We start from the raw sequence: 20,983 nt of genomic DNA, 5'->3' as shown, positions 1-20,983 counted from the left end.
GTGGGTCGTTCTGGCTCTTTATGTAACTTTCGCTCCAGAGATACTCACCAAGCATTTGTTAAACACTCACTGTGTTCCTGAAAAGTGCCAGGAGCCGAGGGTATAAAGTTAAGAACCAAGGCATGGATGGCTCTCCCCTAAGGAGCTCAGTTCAATAAAAGCCGTGTTATAACCCAGCCAGCCCTCATGACGGCGTGAGGTCTGGCCATGGAACAAGAAGGGAGCTTAATGGTGAGGGACTCTGCTGGCCAAACTGCAGAGTTTGGAGTTTATCCTGCCTTCAAGAGAAGCCAGGCAACATCCAGCTCCGGGGAGCCGTAGGGAGGAGGAGTGAATGACTTTGGTGTCCCAGGAACCCTGGGCTGCCCTCTTCCCAGTACCTTTTATCTCTTTCCAAAATACGTGATGACACCAAGATGTGCAAAATATGTTGGCAAAAATCCAAATTCACCAGTTTGCCCAGAGAAATCCTGGAGATGAGATGCACTGTTTTGAGACACTTCTGAAAGGGTGGAGGTGTTTAACAAAGTTCTACCTGTTGGTTTTCATCCTGTACATTCTGTCACTGGTACCATAGCTGCCAGCACAAGCACGGCCCCAGCAGGACTTTGTAGAGATCAAGGGTCATGAGTGAGGTGCCAAGAAAGGACATAAGATGTTTCAGGCACATGGCAAAGTAATATGGCCTGTATTCTGTCCCAGTAGGTGCCATCATATAACACACTCGATTTTCCCTCCTGTTACCATATGAGAAATCAAGCCCTTTGAATGACCGAGGCAGTGTGTCATTGGATATTTTTATTTGGCCTCTTACACAAAGTATCACAAAGCTGGGCAGCTTTGAATCCCAACTGGGCTGAAGAGAAGTGGACCTGGAGCTCTTAGACCTCCCCCTGCCCCATATCCCTTATGGCATAGGAAATCTCAGGGCCTTGGCCTCTAGCAGAATGCCTGGACTTTTTTTTTTTGGCTACTAGTCTTTAGGATAAAATACAGAGGTTATATTTTTGTTTTGTAAAACCACCTTATTGTTATCCTGAAAATCCACCCACACCATGATAAAGGTCTTAAAGTATTTTGTTAAAGAGACACTGTAGCACCTGTCCAATCTCACCTATCTTATATGATATTTAGCTTCAGGTTGAAAAGACATGGCAGCATCCTGTTCATTTAGAGCAGTTGGTCTCACTGACAGCAGTTTTACCCCTCAGGGGACATTTACCAAGATCTGGAGATACCCAGTTGGGGGGATACTTCTGGCATCTTGTGGGTAGAGGCCAGGGATGCTGCCAAGCACCCTAAATGTGCAGCCCCCCCCCCCCATGGGAATCAGCTGGCTCCAAATGCTGATCATGCCCAAGTTGAGAAACCCTGACTTAGAGAACTGGGGAATGGCAGCCTGACTGAAAGCACTGCCCTTCAAGTACATAACGTGCCCCTCTTTTAGGTGTCCATTTACGGAACTTGCATACATACAAAGCTACCGAGATGAAATGCCGCTACTGTCCTGCCGTATTCCATGAACGCTATGCCCTCATCCAGCACCAGAAAACTCATAAAAATGAGAAAAGCTTCAAGTGCAAGTGCTGCAGCTGTGCCTGCAAGCAGGTACTGTTTCGGTGGGTTGGGGGAGGCGGTAGGAGGCAGTGGTACATGGCGGGAGGAAGGGTTGGAGGGAGATTCTCTGTCACTCTGAAAATATCGGGGGGTAAAAAAAGTCATGCTTTAATCTAATACACCATTCAGAATAACCACAAGGAGCCAGGAGCCAGTACTTCTAAAGCAATAATTCTCCAAAGTACGGTTCGCAGACCCACGTGGGGCCACAAGATCAAAACTACTGTCCTGATGACACCAGGACGTGACATGCCCTTTGCTCTGTGTTGACGTTTGCGCCGATGGTGCAGAAGCCGAGGCGGCACCTGAGCGTGGTCAAAGCCGCGGCACTTCTGGGACCACTGTCGCTGTGCCTGTCAGTCTCACACACGTGTGATGGAAGTGGCAGCTCTACTGCAGAATGTTCTTGATGAAGCTGTACAAGTCAAGCTTTATGAAATCTTGACCCCGCATACTCATCTTTTTAATATTCTGTGTGATGAAATGATTAAGTTCTCATGAAGCACTCCTGCCGTCTTCCAAAGCCCAGTAGTCATCTCTGCAGGACTGTTTGAGCTTAACCAGGGAGCCCCTTTTCACAGAGCCCCCTTTTTACTGGAAAGAATGATTTGCACACAGACTTGGCTTACTCAGTTACTGGGTATTTGGCGGATGTTCTCTTGGAAATGAACACAGTGAGCCTGTCACTTTGAGGGCAATATTCGTTGACGTGATACAATTTCAGCATTAAGAGAAAGTTCAAATTTTAGAAAACTTATAACAACTGCCATGAGCTTGACAGCTTTCCAATACTTGAAGACTTTTCTCATAAGATGGGGTGGTTTTAAGAAAGCAATTTTTTTTATATTATATAATGAAATGTATCAAACTTTAGAAGCTTTCCATAACTCAGTAAACTGATGTTTTCCAAATGACCAGTGCTAGTGTTACAAGTTCATGTCTGGGTAAAATATCCATTCAACACACACGCCAGGCCAGTGGACTTTAACAGAATACAAAAGTTCATGGTGTGGTTTAAGATTGCCTGTTGCAACCAACCTTCAAGAATCTACCACTTGTTGAGTTTTGATATAATGTCAAAGAAGAAGGTCCACAATTGTTTGAAAAAGCTATCCGAAGTCTTCTCCCTTTCCCAGCTACACATGAGACCTGATTTTCTTCATATACTTGCAACCACAGCAACATACCCCAGTAGGCCGAAGGCAGAAGCAGAGATGAGAATCCAGCTGTCTTATTTTAATAGCGTTGCTAGACCTAGCAGATAAAAGCACAGATGGCTTGGCAATTCCACTCTTTGGTATTGTGCCGGTTTGTATATATTATGTCCCCCAGAAAAAGCCATGTTCTTTGATGCAATCTTGTGGGGGCAGACATATCGGTGGGGATTAAGTTGGAACGTTTGGATTGGGTTATTTCTGGAGATGCGCCCCACCCAACCGTGGGTGATAACTCTGGATAGTTTCCATGGAGGTGTGGCCCCGCCCATTCAGGCTGGGTGTCAATTAGATCACTGGAGCCATATAAATGAGCTGACAAACAGAAGGAACTCAGTGCAGCCGAGAGTGACATTTTGAAGAGGAGCTACAGCCAAGAGGGACACTTTGAAGAAGCTGAGAGAGAGCAGCTGCAGATGAGAGACAGTTTGAAGATGCCCATTGAAAGCAGACTCTTGCTCCAGGGAAGCTAAGAGAGGACAAATGCCCCAAGAGTAACCAAGAGTGACATTTTGAAGAGGAGCTGTGGCCTAGAGAGGAACATCCTGGGAGAAAGTCATTTTGGAACCAGAACTTGGAGCAGACACCAGCCATGTGCCTTCCCAGACCATTAGCCATCCTCTGGTGAAGGTACACTTCTATTTATGGACACTTTATGGCCTTAAGACTGTAACTGTGTAGCCAAATAACCCCCCTTTTATAAAAGCCAATCCATCTCTGGTGTTTTGCATTCCAGTGGCATTAGCAAACTAGAACAGGTATATAAACAAAGGAATTCAACTCGAACAGATATTTGTACACTAGTGTCCACAGCAGCATTATTCACAATAGCTGAAAGGTGGAAAAAAGCAGATGTCCATTGACTGATGAACAAAATGTGGTATATACATGCAGTGGAATACTGTTCATCCATAAAAAGGACTGAAGCTCTGACGCCTGCTGCAACGCGGATGAACCAGGTAAAATACCATGCAAAGCAAAATGAGCCAGACACAAAAGAACGACTGTATGATTACAGTCACATGGAATATCTAGAAAAAGCAAATTCCTAAAGACAGAAAGTAGATTAGCAGTTACCAGGGGATGGGGGTGGGGGAGTTGTTTTTTGGTGGGTATAGAGTGTTTGCAAATTTTAGAAATTTGGAAATAAAATTTGGAAATGAAATAAAATCAGTAGTGTAGGATGTGGACTCTGGAGCCAGACCACCTGGTTGGAATTGTCTTTTTATTTTGCGACCTCAGACAAGTAGCGTGCTCTCCATGCCCTCGCATTCTGATCTGTAAATAGAGGTGATGGTTAGAGTATTTGCTTCGTAGGGTTCAGGAGAACTGGGGGAGTTAGTGCATGTGAAACCCTTGAGACAGTGCCTGGTCTGCAGCGGGCACTCGTAATGCTAGCCGTTACTGTCTGCTGAGGACAGAGGGGCTATCGGGCAGGTGGCTTGAGGAATTGGAAGAGTCAACCAGAGAAGGGAACAAGATAGGGGCTTGAGCAAGGACAGCTAAAAAGGTTGCTGAGAGAAAGCTCCGAGAGCCCGGCTAAGGTTGGAAGCAATAGATTTCATTCATTTAAAAAACAAAACAAAACAGGACACCCAGTAAAATTGGAATTTCAGATAAATGATGAATGGTTTTAAAATATAAGTATGTCCCAAATATCACAGCCTGTATTTTAACTAGCAATCTTTTTTATTAAGCCAGACGTTCAAGATATTTACAGAAATATAAAACAATGCCATTTTTCTCACTGAATATTTTGTTTTGAAAGATAATATTTTTTACAGGAATGTGCTATTTATGTTAACTTGTAGTTGGTTGGTTGTTATTGTTAAAAGTATTGATAAGTACTTTTTAAATTCTTCAGTTTTAATTTCTTAGATGGTAAATATTGATAGAAATCACCCGCATAAACAAAAGCTCTTTGGAATCCGCAGTAATTTTTAAGAGCACATGGAGGCGCCAAGACCAAAGTTACAAAACTGAGGCCTTGAAGCACTGGGTGGATATTGTGCCCATGGTTGCAAAAGTGGATCTCTATACTTACTGTGTTTTGAAGGGCAGCCTATAAATAGTAGATGCTTTGAATGAAAGAGAGGAGTTTTCTAACAGAACCTAAGCATTGGGATTCTCTGAGGCCCCAGGGTCACGTCTGTGAAAGTGAGCTGGGAAGGGAGGAGGCTGGCCAGCGTAGGGGGCGCAGGGTGCTCGGCGTTTGGGGGAGCAGCGGGCAGCAGACAGGCCTTGGCCAGAGCAGAGGCGGGAGAGGAGGCCCGACACACTGGGCCTCTGAGCGGCTGTGGTCCTGGCGGGGAGGAGGGTGACTCCCAGGAGGGAGACCCAGTGACCCTCTCCTGGGGAGTGAGGGGATGACAGGTGAGGAAGAGGACATCTGGGCACTTAGAGGAGAGAGTTGGGAAGGAAAACCAGCCCCTGGGTACTAACAGGAACGCGGAAGTGGCCGTGTATTGAACCCAAATAATCATAGCATTTTCAGTAAAACAAAATGCGTACTTTCGCTTGACTCTAGACATATTTTGGTCCTAATTCCCTAAATTACCTGCTCACTCTAAAGCTTAGTTACAGTATGTAGTAATTTCTTTGCCAAGAACAATTATTTTCACCATTGTGCTTTTAAATCTGTTTTAAGATTTATATTAAAGCTATTGGAAGTAGGAGGGAAAGTTTCAATACTTTCATACTTTCAGCCAAATATCCTCTGAATTGAAACTCTAGTATTAGATTTTTAAGTTTGCAGAGTCTGTCTGCCCTTTGTAAACTCAAGTAACTGCAAATAATTATATAGAAATAAGGATCTCTTTTGGAGGGGATTATTGATTCACTCCCCCAAACGGTGCTACTGCATCCCTCAGAGAACTGAAGAACTGAGAGGAAATCGATTCTAGGAACTTTGTAGCTTGATGGCAGAGACCGTAAATGAGTTTGTCTTGTAAAAGGCCATACACGGAGAGATTTAGTGGTACACTGTTGAGAAAGTTTGGAGTGGCTTTGCTTAGCAGTACACTCATCTTTGGGAAGAAAACAAAGGTATTACATGATAAACAGTGTCTAATAGTAAAATAATCCTTTAAATAGGGAAGCTGTTTGTTTTCTTCCCTTCGCTCCTAGGAATGTCATACGACAATTCACATATGTACCCACACTGGAGAAAAACCGTTTGCCTGCCTTTCCTGCAATAAATGTTTCCAGCAGAAGCAACTTCCAAATGTTCGCTTTAAGAAATACCATGATACAAATTTCATTCCGACTGTTTATGAATGCCCCACATGTGGCAAAGGCTTTTCCCGCTGGGTGAGCTTACTTAAATCATAGTAAATCCTCCCTAGGAAGATCCCTGTGTCTCAGAAGGACAGTGTCACACCAGGAGAGTTGAAACCCAATTTTAGAAACCTGCCAGGACATAAGATAGCATCTGTAATGCCTTAGGAGAAGTGGTTATTAATTTTTGAGCAGCACAAAACTCTTGAAGAAGCTCATGACAGTGTGGTTCCCTCCTTCCCCAAGAAAGGACAGGCCCACAAACCCAAGTGTGTAGATACTTCCAGGAAGCTCAGACTCCCTAAAACCCACATGCAATGAACCCCTGCTTTTAGGGTAAAATTAAAAAGTAATTCCTGTGAATCCAATTTAGGCTCCTTCACAGAGAAAACACAATTTTCAGAGTTTCACCTGGATGTTCTTAGAATAATGCTGTTGGTATAGTGCTAAGAAATAGGTTGCTCTTTAATTTTATTCTTTTTACATGATAGATCAGTTATCTACTGCTGGAGGTTACCTCAAAGCTTAATGGCGTTAAACAACATTTATTTTTCTTAAGATTTCTGTAGTCAGGAGTTTGGGAGTTGCTGGCTGGGGGTGGGGTCTGGCTGGGGTCCCTCATGGGATTGTGGTCACTGGTGGTCATTTGAGAGCATCTGTGGTCATTTGTGGTCATTTGAGAGCATCTGTGGTCATTTGTGGTCATTTGAGATCATTTGTGGTCATCTACAGTTGTCTGTGGTCGTTTGTGGTCATTTGCAGTCCTCTGTGGCCATTTAAGATCATTTGCAGTCCTCTGTGGTCATTTGTGCTCATCTGTGGTCATTTGAGCTGATTCGAGATCATTTGTGGTCATTTGGGGTCATGCTTTTGGCCGGGCTCCGCCATCCAAAGGCTTGACGGAGCAGGGGATCCACTTCCAAGATGGAGCCCTCTCGTGCAGGAGACTCAGTTCCTTGCCACCTGGACCTCCCCACAGGGCTACTTGAGTGTCCTCGTGACAGAACGTGTCTTCCCCCAGAGCAAGCAATCAAGAGAGAGGAGAAAAGCACTGTGCCTTTGTGGCCTGGTCTTGAAAGCGACACACATGACTTCTGTTGGTTAGAAGTGAGTCTCAAGAGAACCTAAGATGGCGGCTAGGTGAGACAGAGCCAAAAAACACCTCTGTGAAAAATGCTAGATAAAAACCAGCAAGTGACCCAGAACACCAGTTTCAGAGATGCACCAGCTGGACAAGGTCTGCTAAAACCACAGGGACTGTGCACTTGGTGAAACCGGGAGTCTGCATTCTGAAATGAGTGAGTAAGCCGGCTGAAAGTCCTGTGGCCATGCTGCAGTGTGGGGAAACCCAGGAGCAGCTGCAGTTATGACGGTGAGAACTGCGCAGTGAAGCACGGCAGGAGCGGGCTGTGCCAACCTCTCGGTGTCTGGTGTGGAGGATAGACCACTGCTGATTCCCTCAGGGCCGGGGGGCAGAGGGGAGAGCCAAAAGGAGAAAGAAACCATGCTGCTTGCAGCCGGCTCCCTGGCGGGCTGGAGACACTCCTGCCTGGGGCCGTGCCCACAGCCCAGAGCCGCGCCAAGAAACCCAGTGTGACGGGGGAGTGTATCCCACCGCACTGTGCACATGCCACAATATCAGCCGTGGACAGTGGCCTTGGGTGCATACACAACTAGTTATCCCAGAGCTGGGAAGGCGGAGCTGTGCGAAAAGTGGGGGGGTTGAGATGCCCCATTCAGCCATCTTTGCATCAGGCTGGGAGCGCCCCTGCATGGCCCGGCGGCCCGGGGCTTCCCTTGAGGGACGGCGCACACTTGTGACATAGCACAGCCATCCCTCAGCAGAGGTCCTGGAAGATCACAGCTGAGAAGGGGGGCCCGCTCGGAAAACCCAGAGACGCTATGTCAGTGCCAGGGACTTGTGGGTCAGCAGCAGAGAAAATCTGGGGCAAAACTGAAATGAAGGCTTAAACTCTTGCAACAGCCTTGGATCTCTGGGAACACCTGGGAGGTTTGAATATTAAAGCTGCCCTGCCTCCCTAACCACCTGGACACACGCCCCACAACTTGTATTTTTTACAACTTGAAAGAACCCTATCAAGCAAAGGAAATGCCAAGAGGCCAAAAACAACAGAAAATCTTAAAGCATATGATAAAACCAGACAATAAGGAGAACCCAATCCCAAACACCCAAATCAAAATATCAGAAGAGACACAGTACTTGGTGCGATTAATCAAAGGATTACAAAGAATGAGAGCATGGCAACAGGGTATAAAGGACATGAAGAAGAATATGGCACAGGACATAAAGGACATAAAGAAGACCCTAGAAGAGCATAAAGAAGAAATTGCAAGAGTAAATAAAAAAATAGAAGATCTTATGGAAATAAAAGAAACTGTTGGCCAAATTAAAAAGACTCTGGATACTCATAATACAAGATTAGAGGAAGTTGAACAACGACACAGTGTCCTGGAGGACCACAGAACAGAAAATGAAAGAACAAAAGAAAGAATGGAGAAAAAAATCGAAAAAATCAAAATGGGTCTCAGGGATATGATAGATAAAATAAAACATCCAAATGTAAGACTCATTGGTGTCCCATAAGGGGAAGAAAAGGGTAAAGGTCTAGAAAGAGTTTTCAAAGAAATTGTTGGGGAAAACTTCCCAAACCTTCTACACAATATAAATACACAAAACATACATGCCCAGTGAACTCCAAATAGAATAAACCCACTGCAAGACATATTCTGATCAGACTGTCAAATGCTGAAGAGAAGGAGCAAGTTCTGAAAGCAGCAAGAGAAAAGCAATTCACCACATACTAAGGAAACAACATAAGACTAAGTTGTGACTACTCAGCGGCCACCATGGAGGCGAGAAGGCAGTGGCATGACATATTTAAAATTCTGAGAGAGAAAAATTTCCAACCAAGAATACTTTATCCAGGAAAACTCTCCTTCAAATTTGAGGGAGAGCTCAAATTTTTCACAGACAAACAAATGCTGAGAGATTTGGTAATAAAAGACCTGCCCTACTTCAGATGCTAAAGGGAGCCCTACCAACAGAGAAACAAAGAAAGGAGAGAGAGAGAGAGAGAGAATTTTAACAGACATATATAAAACCTTACATCCCAAATCACTAGGACACACGTTTTTCTCTTGTGCTCATGGATCTTTCTCCAGAATAGACCATACACTGGGACATAAAACAAGCCTCAATAAATTTAAAAAACAAACAAACAGTTGAATATATTCAAAGCACATTCTCTGACCACAATGGAATACAAATAGAAATCAATAATTTTTGATTTGTAACTCCACTATTTACTTCCTACATGACATAAAATACACAGACTCTAATGACAAATCAGTGGTTTTGGACTCAATGTAAAATACGTAATTTTTGACAAGAACTATACAAAGGTGGGGGAGTGGAGGAGTATAGGAACATAGTTTATGTGTCCTATTGAAGTTAAGTTGGTATCTAAGAGAAACAAGATTGTTATGGATTTAAGAGGTTAAATTTAAGTCCCACAGTAAACACAAAGAAATTATCAGAGAATAAGACCATAGAGATGAAAAGTAGAGTATGGGTTATGAGAAGTGGGGGAAGGGGCAATGGGGAGTTAAGAAATGAGTGTAGGGTTGCTGTTTGAGGTGAAGGGAAATTTCTAGTAATGGAAGGTGGGAAGGTGATAGCATTACAACATTCTAAATGTGATTAATCCCACTAATGGAATGCTAGGGAGGAGGTGGAATGGGAAGGTTTAGGCTGTATATATGTTTCCACAATTGAAAAAAAAAAACACAAAAACAAGACAGTTTAAATAGATGACAATTGAATGCCAAGGATGATCCTGGATGGGATCTGAGGATGGAGGACAGGAGGCTCAAAGGGTCACAGTTGAGTCATAAGAAAAAAAAAAGGAAATATATAATGTATGCTTTGTATCAATGTTGAATTCCTTGAACTTCTTAGCTGCGCTTAATGGGATTTCATAAAAGAATGATCTTGTTCATGGAAATTGTATACGTGAATTATATTGTTTGTTCAAGGATGTGTGCAGCTAGCTCTCATATGTTCAGAAGACAGAGCAATAGATGATGGATGATAGATAGGGAGGGAGGGAGGGAAAGAAAGAAATGGTGGTGTGACAGGATGTTAAAGTTGCTGGATCGGGGTATCAGGGGAGGGGGTCAGGGTATGCTGGAGTTCTGTGTATGGGGTTAGTATTGTTTTTGCAACTGTTCCTGTAACTTTGAATTTATTTCAAAATAAAATTTAAAAAAAAAAAGTACACCATAAAGGAAAAAAAAAAAAAAAAGAAGTGAGTCTCTACGTCCAGCCACACTCAAGGGGAAGGAAATGAGGTCCCTCATGGGGAAGACTATCAGAGAATCTGTGGACGTTTTTAAACTACCACATTTGGAAATCGGTGCTTCAACTCAACTTGATAAAAGTTTTGAATGTTCTGAAAGTTGGCTATTTTTATGAGAGAAAATGTTATCCTTTCTTAACAGAAAAGAGTAGTGCTTTGCGTTTTCCTATGTATTGGGATCACTCTGGAACATTAAAGAGTGATATTAGTTCAAAATTTCAAATGAAAGTGATGGCAGTGCTACAAAAACAGTATCATTAATACGGAGCTAATATTGTAAAAGGGCTGCTCTGTGGGGTGAAAACCAAGAAAACAAAGAATGAGTCAGCCCCATAGAGTACCTGAGAACCTAAAATCAGAAGTTTTGAAACATTTTTCTTCCATCCAAGAAAGCATATTGGGACTTTTATCTAGAATATATGAAGAGCTCTTACCACTCAATAATAAAAAGACAACCCAATTTTTAAAAATGGGCAAAAGGTCCATTTGTTTCTCCAAAGAAGACATTCAAATGACCAATAAGCCTGTGACAAGATGCTCAACATCATTGGTCATTAGAGAAATGCAAATCAAAACCACAAGGTACCATTTCACACCCATGGCTATAATAAAAAAAAAAAAAAACAGACAATAGCAAGTGTTAGCAAGGATGTGGGGAACCACATGCATTGCTAGTGGGAATGTAGAATGGTGCAGCTGCTTTGAAAAACAGTCTTGAAGCTCTTAAAAGAGTGAAACATGGAGTTGCCATATGACCCAGCAATTTCACTCCTAGTTATACACCCAAGAGAATAAAAAACAGAGTTCACACACACAAAAAAAAATAATAATACCTGAATGTTCCTAGCATCTTTATTCATAATAGTCAAAAAGTAGAATCTACCCAAATGTCTATCAACTGGCAATAAAATGTAGTATAGCCATACAATGGAATAATGTCTATCAACTGGCAATAAACAAGATGTGGTACATCCATGCAATGGAATATTAAACAGCTACAAAGAATGAAGTACTGATTCATGCTACAACAAGGATGAGCCTTGAAAACATTATGCTGAGTAAAAGAAGCCAGACACAAAAGACCACATATTGCATGATTCCATTTATATGCAATTTCCAAAGCAGGCAAATCAGTACAGACAGAAACTGGCAGGGGGTAATGAGGAGTGGCTGCTAACGGGTTTGGGATTTCTTTTGGGGGTGTTGAAAATTTTCTAAAATTGATTGTGGTGATGGTTGCACAACTCTGTGAATTTACTAAAAACCACTGAACTGTACAGCTTAAAGGGTGAGCTCTATAGTATGTGAATTGTTTTAGTTTGCCAGGCTGCTGACAGTAGATACCATGAAATGTGTTGGCTTTAACAGTGTGAATTTATGAGCTTACAAGCCTATAGTTTTGAGGCTGAGAAAAATGTCCAAATCAAGGTATCAACAAGGGCGATGCTTTCTTCCCAAAGACCGGCTGCCGGCAATCCTTGGTTCCTCTGCCACATGACAAGGGGCATGGCGGCATCTGTTGGTCTCTCCCTTCTCTCCCGCATTTCGTTGCTTTCAGCTTCTTGCTTCCATGGATATCCACCCCACCCCCCTCAGTATTCATTCCATTTATACAGGACTTCAGTAAGATGGTTAAGACCCATCCTGAATGAGCTGGGACAAACCTTAACTGGAGTTGCCTCCTCAAAAGGCCCTACTTACAATGGGTCCACACCCACAGGAGTGGGTTAGATTTAAGGAATGCCTTTCTGGAGTACATACAGCTTCACACCACCACATGAATTGTATATGAATTATGTGTCAATAAAGCTGTGTGTTTTATTTTTTTTTAAAGAAAGCAAATCTGGATTCTTGAATCCAATTTACTCTTTAACTAGATGCTTTCTCCCTAAGATCAGGACAAAGGTAAGGATGTCCCCTCTTTAGTGCTCCAGTTCAACACTGTACTAGAAGTTCTAGCTAATGTGATAAGACAAGAAAAAGAAATAAAAGGTACACAGATAGGAAAGGAAAAAATAAAATTTTGTTCACAGATGATAGGAATATCTATTAAGAAATTTTTTTTAAAAAAAGCAACCAAAAAACTCCTGGAACTAATAAACAGTAACAGCAAGGTTGCAGGGTACAAGGTTGACATACAAAAGTCAAATGCTTTCCTACATACCAGCAGTGAACAATTGGAATTTGAAATTAAAAAACACAACACTGTTTACATTAGCATATGCAAAAAATGAAGTACCTAAGTATAAACCTAACAAAATATGTACAGTATCTGTATGATGAAAACCATAAAACTCTGATGAAAGTAGTCAAAGAAGATATAAAATGAAAAGATGTTCTGTGTTCATGGATAGGAAAACTCAAAATTATTAAGGTATCAGTTCTTCCCAACTGGATCTATAGATTCACTGCAATCACAATCAAAATCCCAGCAAGTTACTCTATGGATATTGACAAAATTTTAAAGTATTTATGAAAAGGCAGAAGATCCAGAATAGCCAACACAATACCAAAGAAGTGCAAAGTCAGAGAGACTCCACTACCCAGCTTTCAAGACTTAACTGAAAAGTGATCAAGACGTGTGGTGTTGGCAAAAGAATAGACAAATACATCAATGGAACAGAACAGAAGGTCCAGAAGTAGACCCACAGAAATACAATCTGCTGATTTTTGACAAAGGAGCAAAGGCAAGTTGATGGAGAAAAGACAGTCTTTTCAACAAATGGTGCTGGAGCAATTGGATGTCTATGTGAAAAAAAAAAAAAAAGAATCTAGATACAGACTTTACACTTATCACAAAAATTAACTCAAAATGAATCCTAGACCTACATATAAAATGCAAAATTCCACATCTTCTAGAAGAGAAAAATGATGTGGCCTTGGGGTTAGTGATTACTTTTTAGATATAATACCAAAAACACAATCTACAAAAGAAAAATATTATTGCGTTCACCTCAATAAAATTAAAAACTTCTCTGCGAAAAACAGAGAATGAAAAAAAGCCACATACTGGGAGAAAATATTTGCAAAACATGTATCTGACAAAGGATTTATATCCAAAATATACAAAGAATTGTTAAAACTCAACTGTAAGAAAAAGAAACAATCCAATTAAAAATTGGGCAAAAGATCTGAACAGACACCTCACCAAAGGAGATGTACAGATGGTAAATAAGCAAATGAAATGTTGCCCGCTGTCATATGTCATTAGGAAATTGCAACGTTCAGCAACAGTGAGATCGCATTACATACCTATTAGAATGACTAAAATCCAAACACTGACATCAGCAAATGCTGGAGAGAATGTGGGACAGCGGAACTCTCATTTACTGCTGGTGGGAATGCAAAATGGTACAGCCATTTTGGAAGACAGTTTGGAAGTTTCTTCAAAGCCAAACTTACTCTTACTCTAAATCCGGGAATCACGTTCTTCGTATTGACCCAAATGAGTTGAAAACTTATGTCAGCAGAAAAACCTGCGCTCAAATGTTTAAAGCAGCTTTATTCCTATTTGCCAAAAACCAGGAGCAACCAAGAACAAATTTAAAGACGTGTCACCAATATTTAATTTTGCATATGAACTTTGCAAATAGTGAAAATGTTCTGGCTTGTTTTAAACTATCCTGAGTGTGTATTTGTATATAAGACTGTATCATTGTTGGCTTAACTGGGAAGTCTTTGGCTTCCTTTTCATTCTGTGTGTTGCAAACAATTTTCACAACTTCCATTCAAGAGTTCCATGCACAGTAGGTTTAGGAGAGAAGCTGGTCAGTCAGTAAAAGCTCTATGGTGTATTATTCAATTTTCATAAAATTGACTTGGAGGCTGAATTTCTCATCTAACAGCCAGCCTCACTTTAGAGAGTAAAAGCATTCTAGAAAGATAAATCATATTTTCTGTCTTCTGTGGTTTAAAAAAAAAAAAAAACAAGCCAGCTTACGGCTAGACCTGAACACAACAGAAAGTGTCGCTTTACATAAATGCCATCTTTTTGCACAAGATTATACAAGGTACACGTGGCCCACTCTTGTCCCAGAGCCTGTTCCTGCAATCATGAGTTTTTTCAAATGTATTCTTTTGGTGATGCTGACTTTCTCTGTGCATTCTTTGTGTCCTTTCTCCGACAGAATAACATGCACAAACATTCAGAGAAGTGTGAAGCGGGGCGAGAAAAGTCTGCTGCCTTGGGAAGGGGAATGAGAACGAAGAAGAGGAGGCAGACGTCCCCGGGAGCGGGAAAGGAAGACGGTACCTGTGCATTCCCTTTATATTCCTGGGTGCGGGTCGGCCTGGCCGTCTCGGAGGGCAGGTGTGGACTTGGAGGTGCCCACGCTCGGTTACTGGAGAAGTGGGAACAGTTATCTGCCACCTCACAGAATCGCGGGGAGCCGTGCACTCACACACTCACACACCCATGCACACACACATGACTGGCTCGCCCACGAGACATTTTAGCAAAGCTGAATGATAACCGCGCGCCCGCTGCCCTCTGCCCTTTCAGACCTCCCCTCAGTCCTGTGCGTTGGCGGAGGGCCCCGGGCCTGCTGCAGCCCTGGGGCCCCACTGTCCTCACCCTCTGGCTCAGGGGAGCAGTGTGAGCTCCAGGTGAGCACAGAGATGGGGTCTCCTGTGCACCGAGTGGGAGCTGGCCTCACCTGGTGCGGGTGCTGCTTTATCTTCTCAGTGCCTTTCATCTGAGAATCTTAGAGAGCACGGCTGACGACAGAAACAAACGGGAATGCTGGCGTGTCCCGGCATTCTGCAGCATTACCTGAAATTGTTATGCTGTCCTCCATCCTTGACTTGCAGCTGCTCCCACGGATGGCCAGCTAACGTAGAGGATGCCCAGTTAAATCTGGATCTCAGATAAACAGGCAATTTTTAGTATAAATACGTCTCACACACTCTTTGGGACACACTTACCCTAAAAAATGATCTGTTGTGGATCTGAAATTCGCATTTAACTGGGTGTCCTGCAGTGCTTCCCCTTCCTCCTGGTGCAGTGTGGGCTCTGGGGCCCCTCATTTCTGTAACTGTCAGCATGCTGCTTGCCTCCCCATTTTCTGCGCCTCACTTTCTGGCAAACCTCCCACCCTGGATGTGCCTCAGGTCCTACCTTCTCTACTTCCCTGCCTGTGTAGGCAGCTGGCTTGGTTTTCTTGGGCTGCTGCTCAAAGCAACAGAAACTTACGGTCTCAGGGTTCTGGAGGTCAGCAGTCTAAAGTCAGGAGGAGAGGATTCTCCTCGCCTGTTCCCACTTCTGGTGATGCCACGGCCCTCGGGCTTTGCTGTCTGCGCCATCGCCGCGTGGCCTCCTCTGTCTCTGTGTCCGTCTCCAGTTCTCCCTTCTTACAAGGATCAAAGGTTCACCCTACTCGGTTTGGCTTCATCTTAACCAATCATGTGGTCAGCAATCCTGTTTCCAAATAGGGTCACATTCAGGGGACTGGGGCTTAGGGCTTGGATGTGGCTTTGGGGGACACGCTTCAGCCCATGGCACAGGTCCTGTGGACGGGGAGCCGGCAGGATGAGGGGCCCTGGTCAGCATGCGGCCACCAGCTCAGTTAGAACTGTCTGGAATCTCAGTCCTGCGGGAGTTAAAGTTTACCAGTGAGCACTCGTTACCTGCCAGGCATTTGTCTGCAGCTGCACACTAAGCTCCTTGTAGCTTCCTGCAGCCTGACGCCTTGGGCACCTACCTCCCAGCCTCAGGTGCAGAGAGTCGAATCCCAGAGCAGAGCAACCTGCCCCAGCACCCAGGCTGGGGCGACACAGCTACGGCCAGAACCAGAGTCCTTGTTTTGAACCCCTCACCAGAGGCCGTCCCAGGCTGCCCCTCTGCATCCACATCTGCACCTGCTGTCCTCTGGGCCGAGGCCTCGGCGACCTCACAAGCTGAGGAGGCCGATCGCCACTGTCCTCTCCTGGAGGAGCTGGGCCCACCGTGCTTGTGGGTAAAGTAGAAGAAAAAATTAACATCATAATGGTGGACGTGAAATAATCATTTCAATCTGGATTTTGTAGCTGTCTTTATACCAATGTGGCCATAAAACATAGTTTTTTATTACTTTTTATGGAGGAAGGGGCCCATGACAGCGTGGAAGGAGCTGCCCCTCTGCTGAGGCCTGTACTTCAGCAGCTCCTCCAGCCGCTTCTCTCTTACCCCTCTCAGCCTGATCCTTCCCCTCCTCATAAAGATGCTCAGGCATCCTAAGGAAAAAACAGGCCACTGCGGACTCCCCCTTCCTCCAGGTCCTGAACCCATCTCTCCTCTTACACGTCACTGAGTCTAGGTTGTGTCCTCAGTTCTCATCCCCTATCCACACCTCAGCTCCCTCTGTCTGCTTCTCTCACCAGGGGTCTTACCGTGATAACCCCACTGCCCATTTCCAGGCTCTCTGCTGGCCATCCAGCCTCCGGACCCACCCTCCACCGGCCTCCTCAGTCCTGGGGCTTCTCCGGCCCCTCCCCTCACCCCGCCTTCTCCCCTGCAGCCTTATCTTCTACCACCTGCAACTCCCGCTCCTTCCCCTGCTGTCCATAGGTGACACCTCCCTTCCACGCCACACCCACACCTGTCCCATAGCTGCACCACGCCTGCACCCACATCTGTCCCACAGCCACGCCTGCACCCATGCCCTTGCTCCTGCCTTCAGTGACTGCCCGTGGACAGGTCACTCATGGCTGGGGACTCCAGTCCAGCTGGTTCTGGAGACCAGGTGTGAATGTTCAGCCTCCTGGTGAGCGTCTTTCCTTGGCTTCTCAGATTCAGTCCATTGGGAACTGAGCTCAACACCCCATGCATCATCTCTCCCGTCATCTCCAGGTTCTCTCCTGCAAACCATATCACGCAGTTATGTTCTGTAAAGTCCAGGACTTGGCACCGACACCACTGCTCGCCCTGCTCCCCCACGTCTCCCGACCTTGGACTCCACTGCCTGCCGTCTCCGAGTCATCCGTTTCTAACACCCCAGGCCCCGGACACCATCTTGCCTGTCCGCAGCCTCCTTGGCTATCTGCTCCTCCCCTTAGCAGCTAAGAGGGCTCTCCGCACACCCCACAGGCCCCTCCATCTTGCTTCCCATGCTGCCAACCCCCTCTTCGACTCCCTACGCTCCAAATAATCTCCTGGCACTCCAGCCGCACTGGCCCCCCTGGGTCCTCAGCCAGGCCAGGCAGCTCTTCCCTGGCCTGGAATTCCTGGGCGGCTCCTGCGCCTCCATGGCTCCCTGAGATCTCAGCACTGCCCCCACTTTATAATCTGTCCTCTGTGGAACGCGGCCAAGCTCCTGGTTTCCCATTTATCGGTTCTGTAATAGATGCCCGTACACTCCCCTGGCCGGCCGGCTCGTCCCAGCCCTTGGCACCAGCCCTGGCATCGGCAGCCGGTCACTCATTCCCCGCTGGTTGAATAAGTGGATGAAGAATGAACGTGGTTCTCTGTTGGAGATAGCAAAGTGCAATTCAAGTCATAATCCTTCAATCACAGTGGAAAGAGATCCTGAGGCTAGATTACAGGGACCCCAACTCCAGGTGGGACAGACGCTGAACCTGTAAGAAGCTGTGACTTCGGCCGTCAGGCAGGCTCCGCCCTGCTGCTCTCCTCTTGACACCTGGTGGAGTTCGGTTTTTTTTTTTTTTAACTATCTATTAAAGCCCCCCAAATGTCTGTCAAGTTTCTATTGGAATAAGAGTAGCTGTTAATAGAAACCAAACAATCTGGGATATAAAGGGTGGGTGACACTTCTGCTCTGGAGAAGAGCCTGATGGGTTCCAGACGGCGCCCCCAGCCCAGCAGCTGGGGGGAGACACGTGGCCCTCACTAACTTGTCCTGACATCTGCAACTGCACTTCCACACACAGACATCAAAGTCGGTGATAAAACATTAAAGAGATGAAAGGCAGATCCTAGTTTACATCTTCTGTCCCTTTTACTTACAGTTGGCTTTGAAACAGGAGCATCATTTAGACGTAGATCAGGAAAGAGGGCACCCCAAAATGCTGGTGGCATTGAACCCTCCCATTCCGAAAGAGCAGAAAACGATGATTATGAGATCAGACATATTAAAACTTTTTTCCTATTGTAGATAATCAACTGTTGTATCCAAAGCAAAGTATGAATTGAGGCAAGTATCCTGGCTTACGACAGCAGTAAATACACCCCCGTTTGCATTTCTACGTTTTTTTTTAACCTGCACTATCCAGATAACTGTCTCATTTGCTCGTTTGCTTTGCTTGTTAAGTCGGCGCATCGTCTGGCCAGGTTTCTGCTTCATCTCTGCCAGCAGCTGCCGATGACACTGGGTGGTGAATCTCAGTGTTTATTTTCATACAGAACAATTGGGTCTTATTACCCTTCCCCCCAAATGCTTCAAGGAAACATGAGCAAAAAAAAAATCTTCAACTTTGTACTAATAGGAAGTAATTATTTTTTTAATTGGGGTAAAATTCACATAACATAAAATGAACCATTTTAAAGGGAGCAGTTCAGCGTCCTTTAGTGTCTTTAGTGTCTTCACAACGTTTGCAGCCATCACCTCTGTTTGTTCCAAAACATTTTCACCACCCAGACAAAAATCCTGTCCCCGTTAGCAGTTCTCCCCATTCCCTCCCCCCCCCCAGCCCTGGCAACCACCAATCTACTTTCCGTCTCGGTGGATTTCACTGTTCTGGACAGTTTATATAAATGGATCATGCAGTGTGTGGCCTTTGGCATCTGGCCTCTTTCAGCAGTAATGTCTTCAAGGTTCGTCTGTGTTGTAGCACGTGTCAGAGCCCTGTTCCTGTTACGGCCGAGTCACAGTCCAGTGTATGGACATTCGTTTATCCCTTTACCTGCTGGGGGCAGCAGTTGCATCGTTTGATGCAGGCTCTTTGCCTCATGTCCCATGGATGTCCTTGGAAGTAATTGGAAAAGGGCAGAAGAGGGTTCCGTACGGTGATCCGTTTTACACCTCCCAAGTTTAACTTGTGCTGGCTGGTCTCTCAGCGCTGGGGGGTGGGCAGGGATGACTGAAGCATCGCTTGACTTGCATTGCAAGTGCCCAGGATTTGTCAATTTCTGAATGGACAGATGCCTGCGAGCTGCTGGCTTTTCCCATTTCAGCAGTGTCATTCCGTGAGCCCCGAAACAAGACATGGGTGAGCAGCTCGGCCCCTGTGAAGGTCTGTAGGATCTGCATTCAACCCACAGCAGTGGTTACCAGGAGACATTTGCCAATGCCTGGGGACATTCTGGGTTGTCGCAACTCAGGGGAGCAGAAGGTGCTACTGGCATCGAGGAAGTGGAGTCCAGGGGTGTTGCAAAACATCCTTCAATGCACAGGATGGCCCCCGAAACAGAACGATCCAGCCCAGAATGCAGGTGGTGCTGGATGAAGAAATCCTGACTCAGAGCAAGCGGTTGAGATTGGAATGTTTGTACTGTCCTGTAAATGTTGGTTTTCTAAGATGCTTGCTGTCTGTGTTTCAAAATCAAGCAATTGTCTCTGAACTCTATTTGCATGGTCTGTCAGTTCTGATTTCTTGGTTTTTTAAAGTGTGGTAACCTGGTTCCTTTTTCCCAAGAAGCTGCTGCCAAGCAGGTGTTGGCTGTGGAGGTCTCCACTGTGGGAGGGGAAGAGTACCCGGTTGAGATTGTTCCCGTGCACTGCGGAGGGCCCACGGCCGGAAGCGAGGACCCGGAAACAGGCCTGACCTGCGAAATGATCCTCAACATGATGGATAAGTGATGGAGGGCGCGCTGCAGCTCAGGCAGCTCTTAGTTCTTAAAGCAAGTTGGAACCTTCAGCACCTTCTTTGAAAAAATTATTCATGACAGTGGATGGTTGTAATTTTCCCAAAGTTTGAATAGTGTTCTGAATAGTTTACCTGTTTTTGGCTAGCTATTTCAAAAAATATTGCAGGTATTTTATAAAAGGCTTAAATCTTGAATTGAGAGATAACACCTCAAACCTATGAATTCTCTTGGTGTTGACACAGTGGCTTACAACAAATGAGTCATGATTTTGGGATAATGGTCATTTTGATAGTAATACAGACCAACTATTTAGTGCCTAAACAGTCAGAGCAGGAAATTTTTATGTTGAATTGCACACACCCATGATATTTCAAATACTTTTATGATTTTTAAATATAAAAGACTAATTTTATATCCTTTTTTATACAAATGAATTTTCCATAAAATTTAAAACTACTGTAATGATTTTAATCATTTCTAAATTCAACCAAAAAGATATTAATGTTATTTTAAAAACTAAGAACTGGAAAAACTCTAGATTAGGCTAGAAAATAATGAAATCTATTTTACTTTGGTGTATCAACATGGTTCACTTTTATAATTTGTATTCTCTCTTAATTATGTTCTTTGGCAGATATGAAATCCCCCAGTTAGTCTCTATTATTGCTTATTAGTATATCAGTTCATAGTCCTTTTGTTTTGGTAAAACTATTTTTTTTTAAATATTTTTTAAAATAATTGGCAGAATGAGAAGAAAC

The 20,983-nt window shown here is 44.4% G+C and overlaps 1 protein-coding gene across 7 annotated transcripts in view; it reads left to right on the top strand.

Annotated features, from left to right (window-relative positions):
- CTCFL (CCCTC-binding factor like) overlaps positions 1–20,707 on the top strand; it is a 37,676-nt gene extending 16,969 nt beyond the window's left edge. For 5 of the 7 annotated variants that reach the window (XM_037812205.1, XM_037812203.1, XM_037812206.1 and 2 more), the window contains 3 exons: positions 1,448–1,608; positions 5,958–6,140; positions 14,614–16,319. In XM_037812205.1, the coding sequence (XP_037668133.1) occupies positions 1,448–1,608; positions 5,958–6,140; positions 14,614–14,916 (647 nt within the window). In that variant the 3' untranslated portion in view covers positions 14,917–16,319. Of the gene's footprint in view, positions 1–1,447; positions 1,609–5,957; positions 6,141–14,613; positions 16,320–20,056 lie in introns of those variants that run through there. The other 2 variants (XM_037812204.1, XM_037812207.1) reach the window with 2 other exon arrangements.
- The last annotated feature ends 276 nt before the right edge of the window (positions 20,708–20,983 follow it).

This window comes from Choloepus didactylus, chromosome 19 (assembly GCF_015220235.1).
Source record: "Choloepus didactylus isolate mChoDid1 chromosome 19, mChoDid1.pri, whole genome shotgun sequence".
Classification (NCBI taxonomy): domain Eukaryota; kingdom Metazoa; phylum Chordata; class Mammalia; order Pilosa; family Megalonychidae; genus Choloepus; species Choloepus didactylus.
Note: the sequence above shows the minus strand (reverse complement) of the source record. Positions and strands in the feature narration are given on the sequence as shown.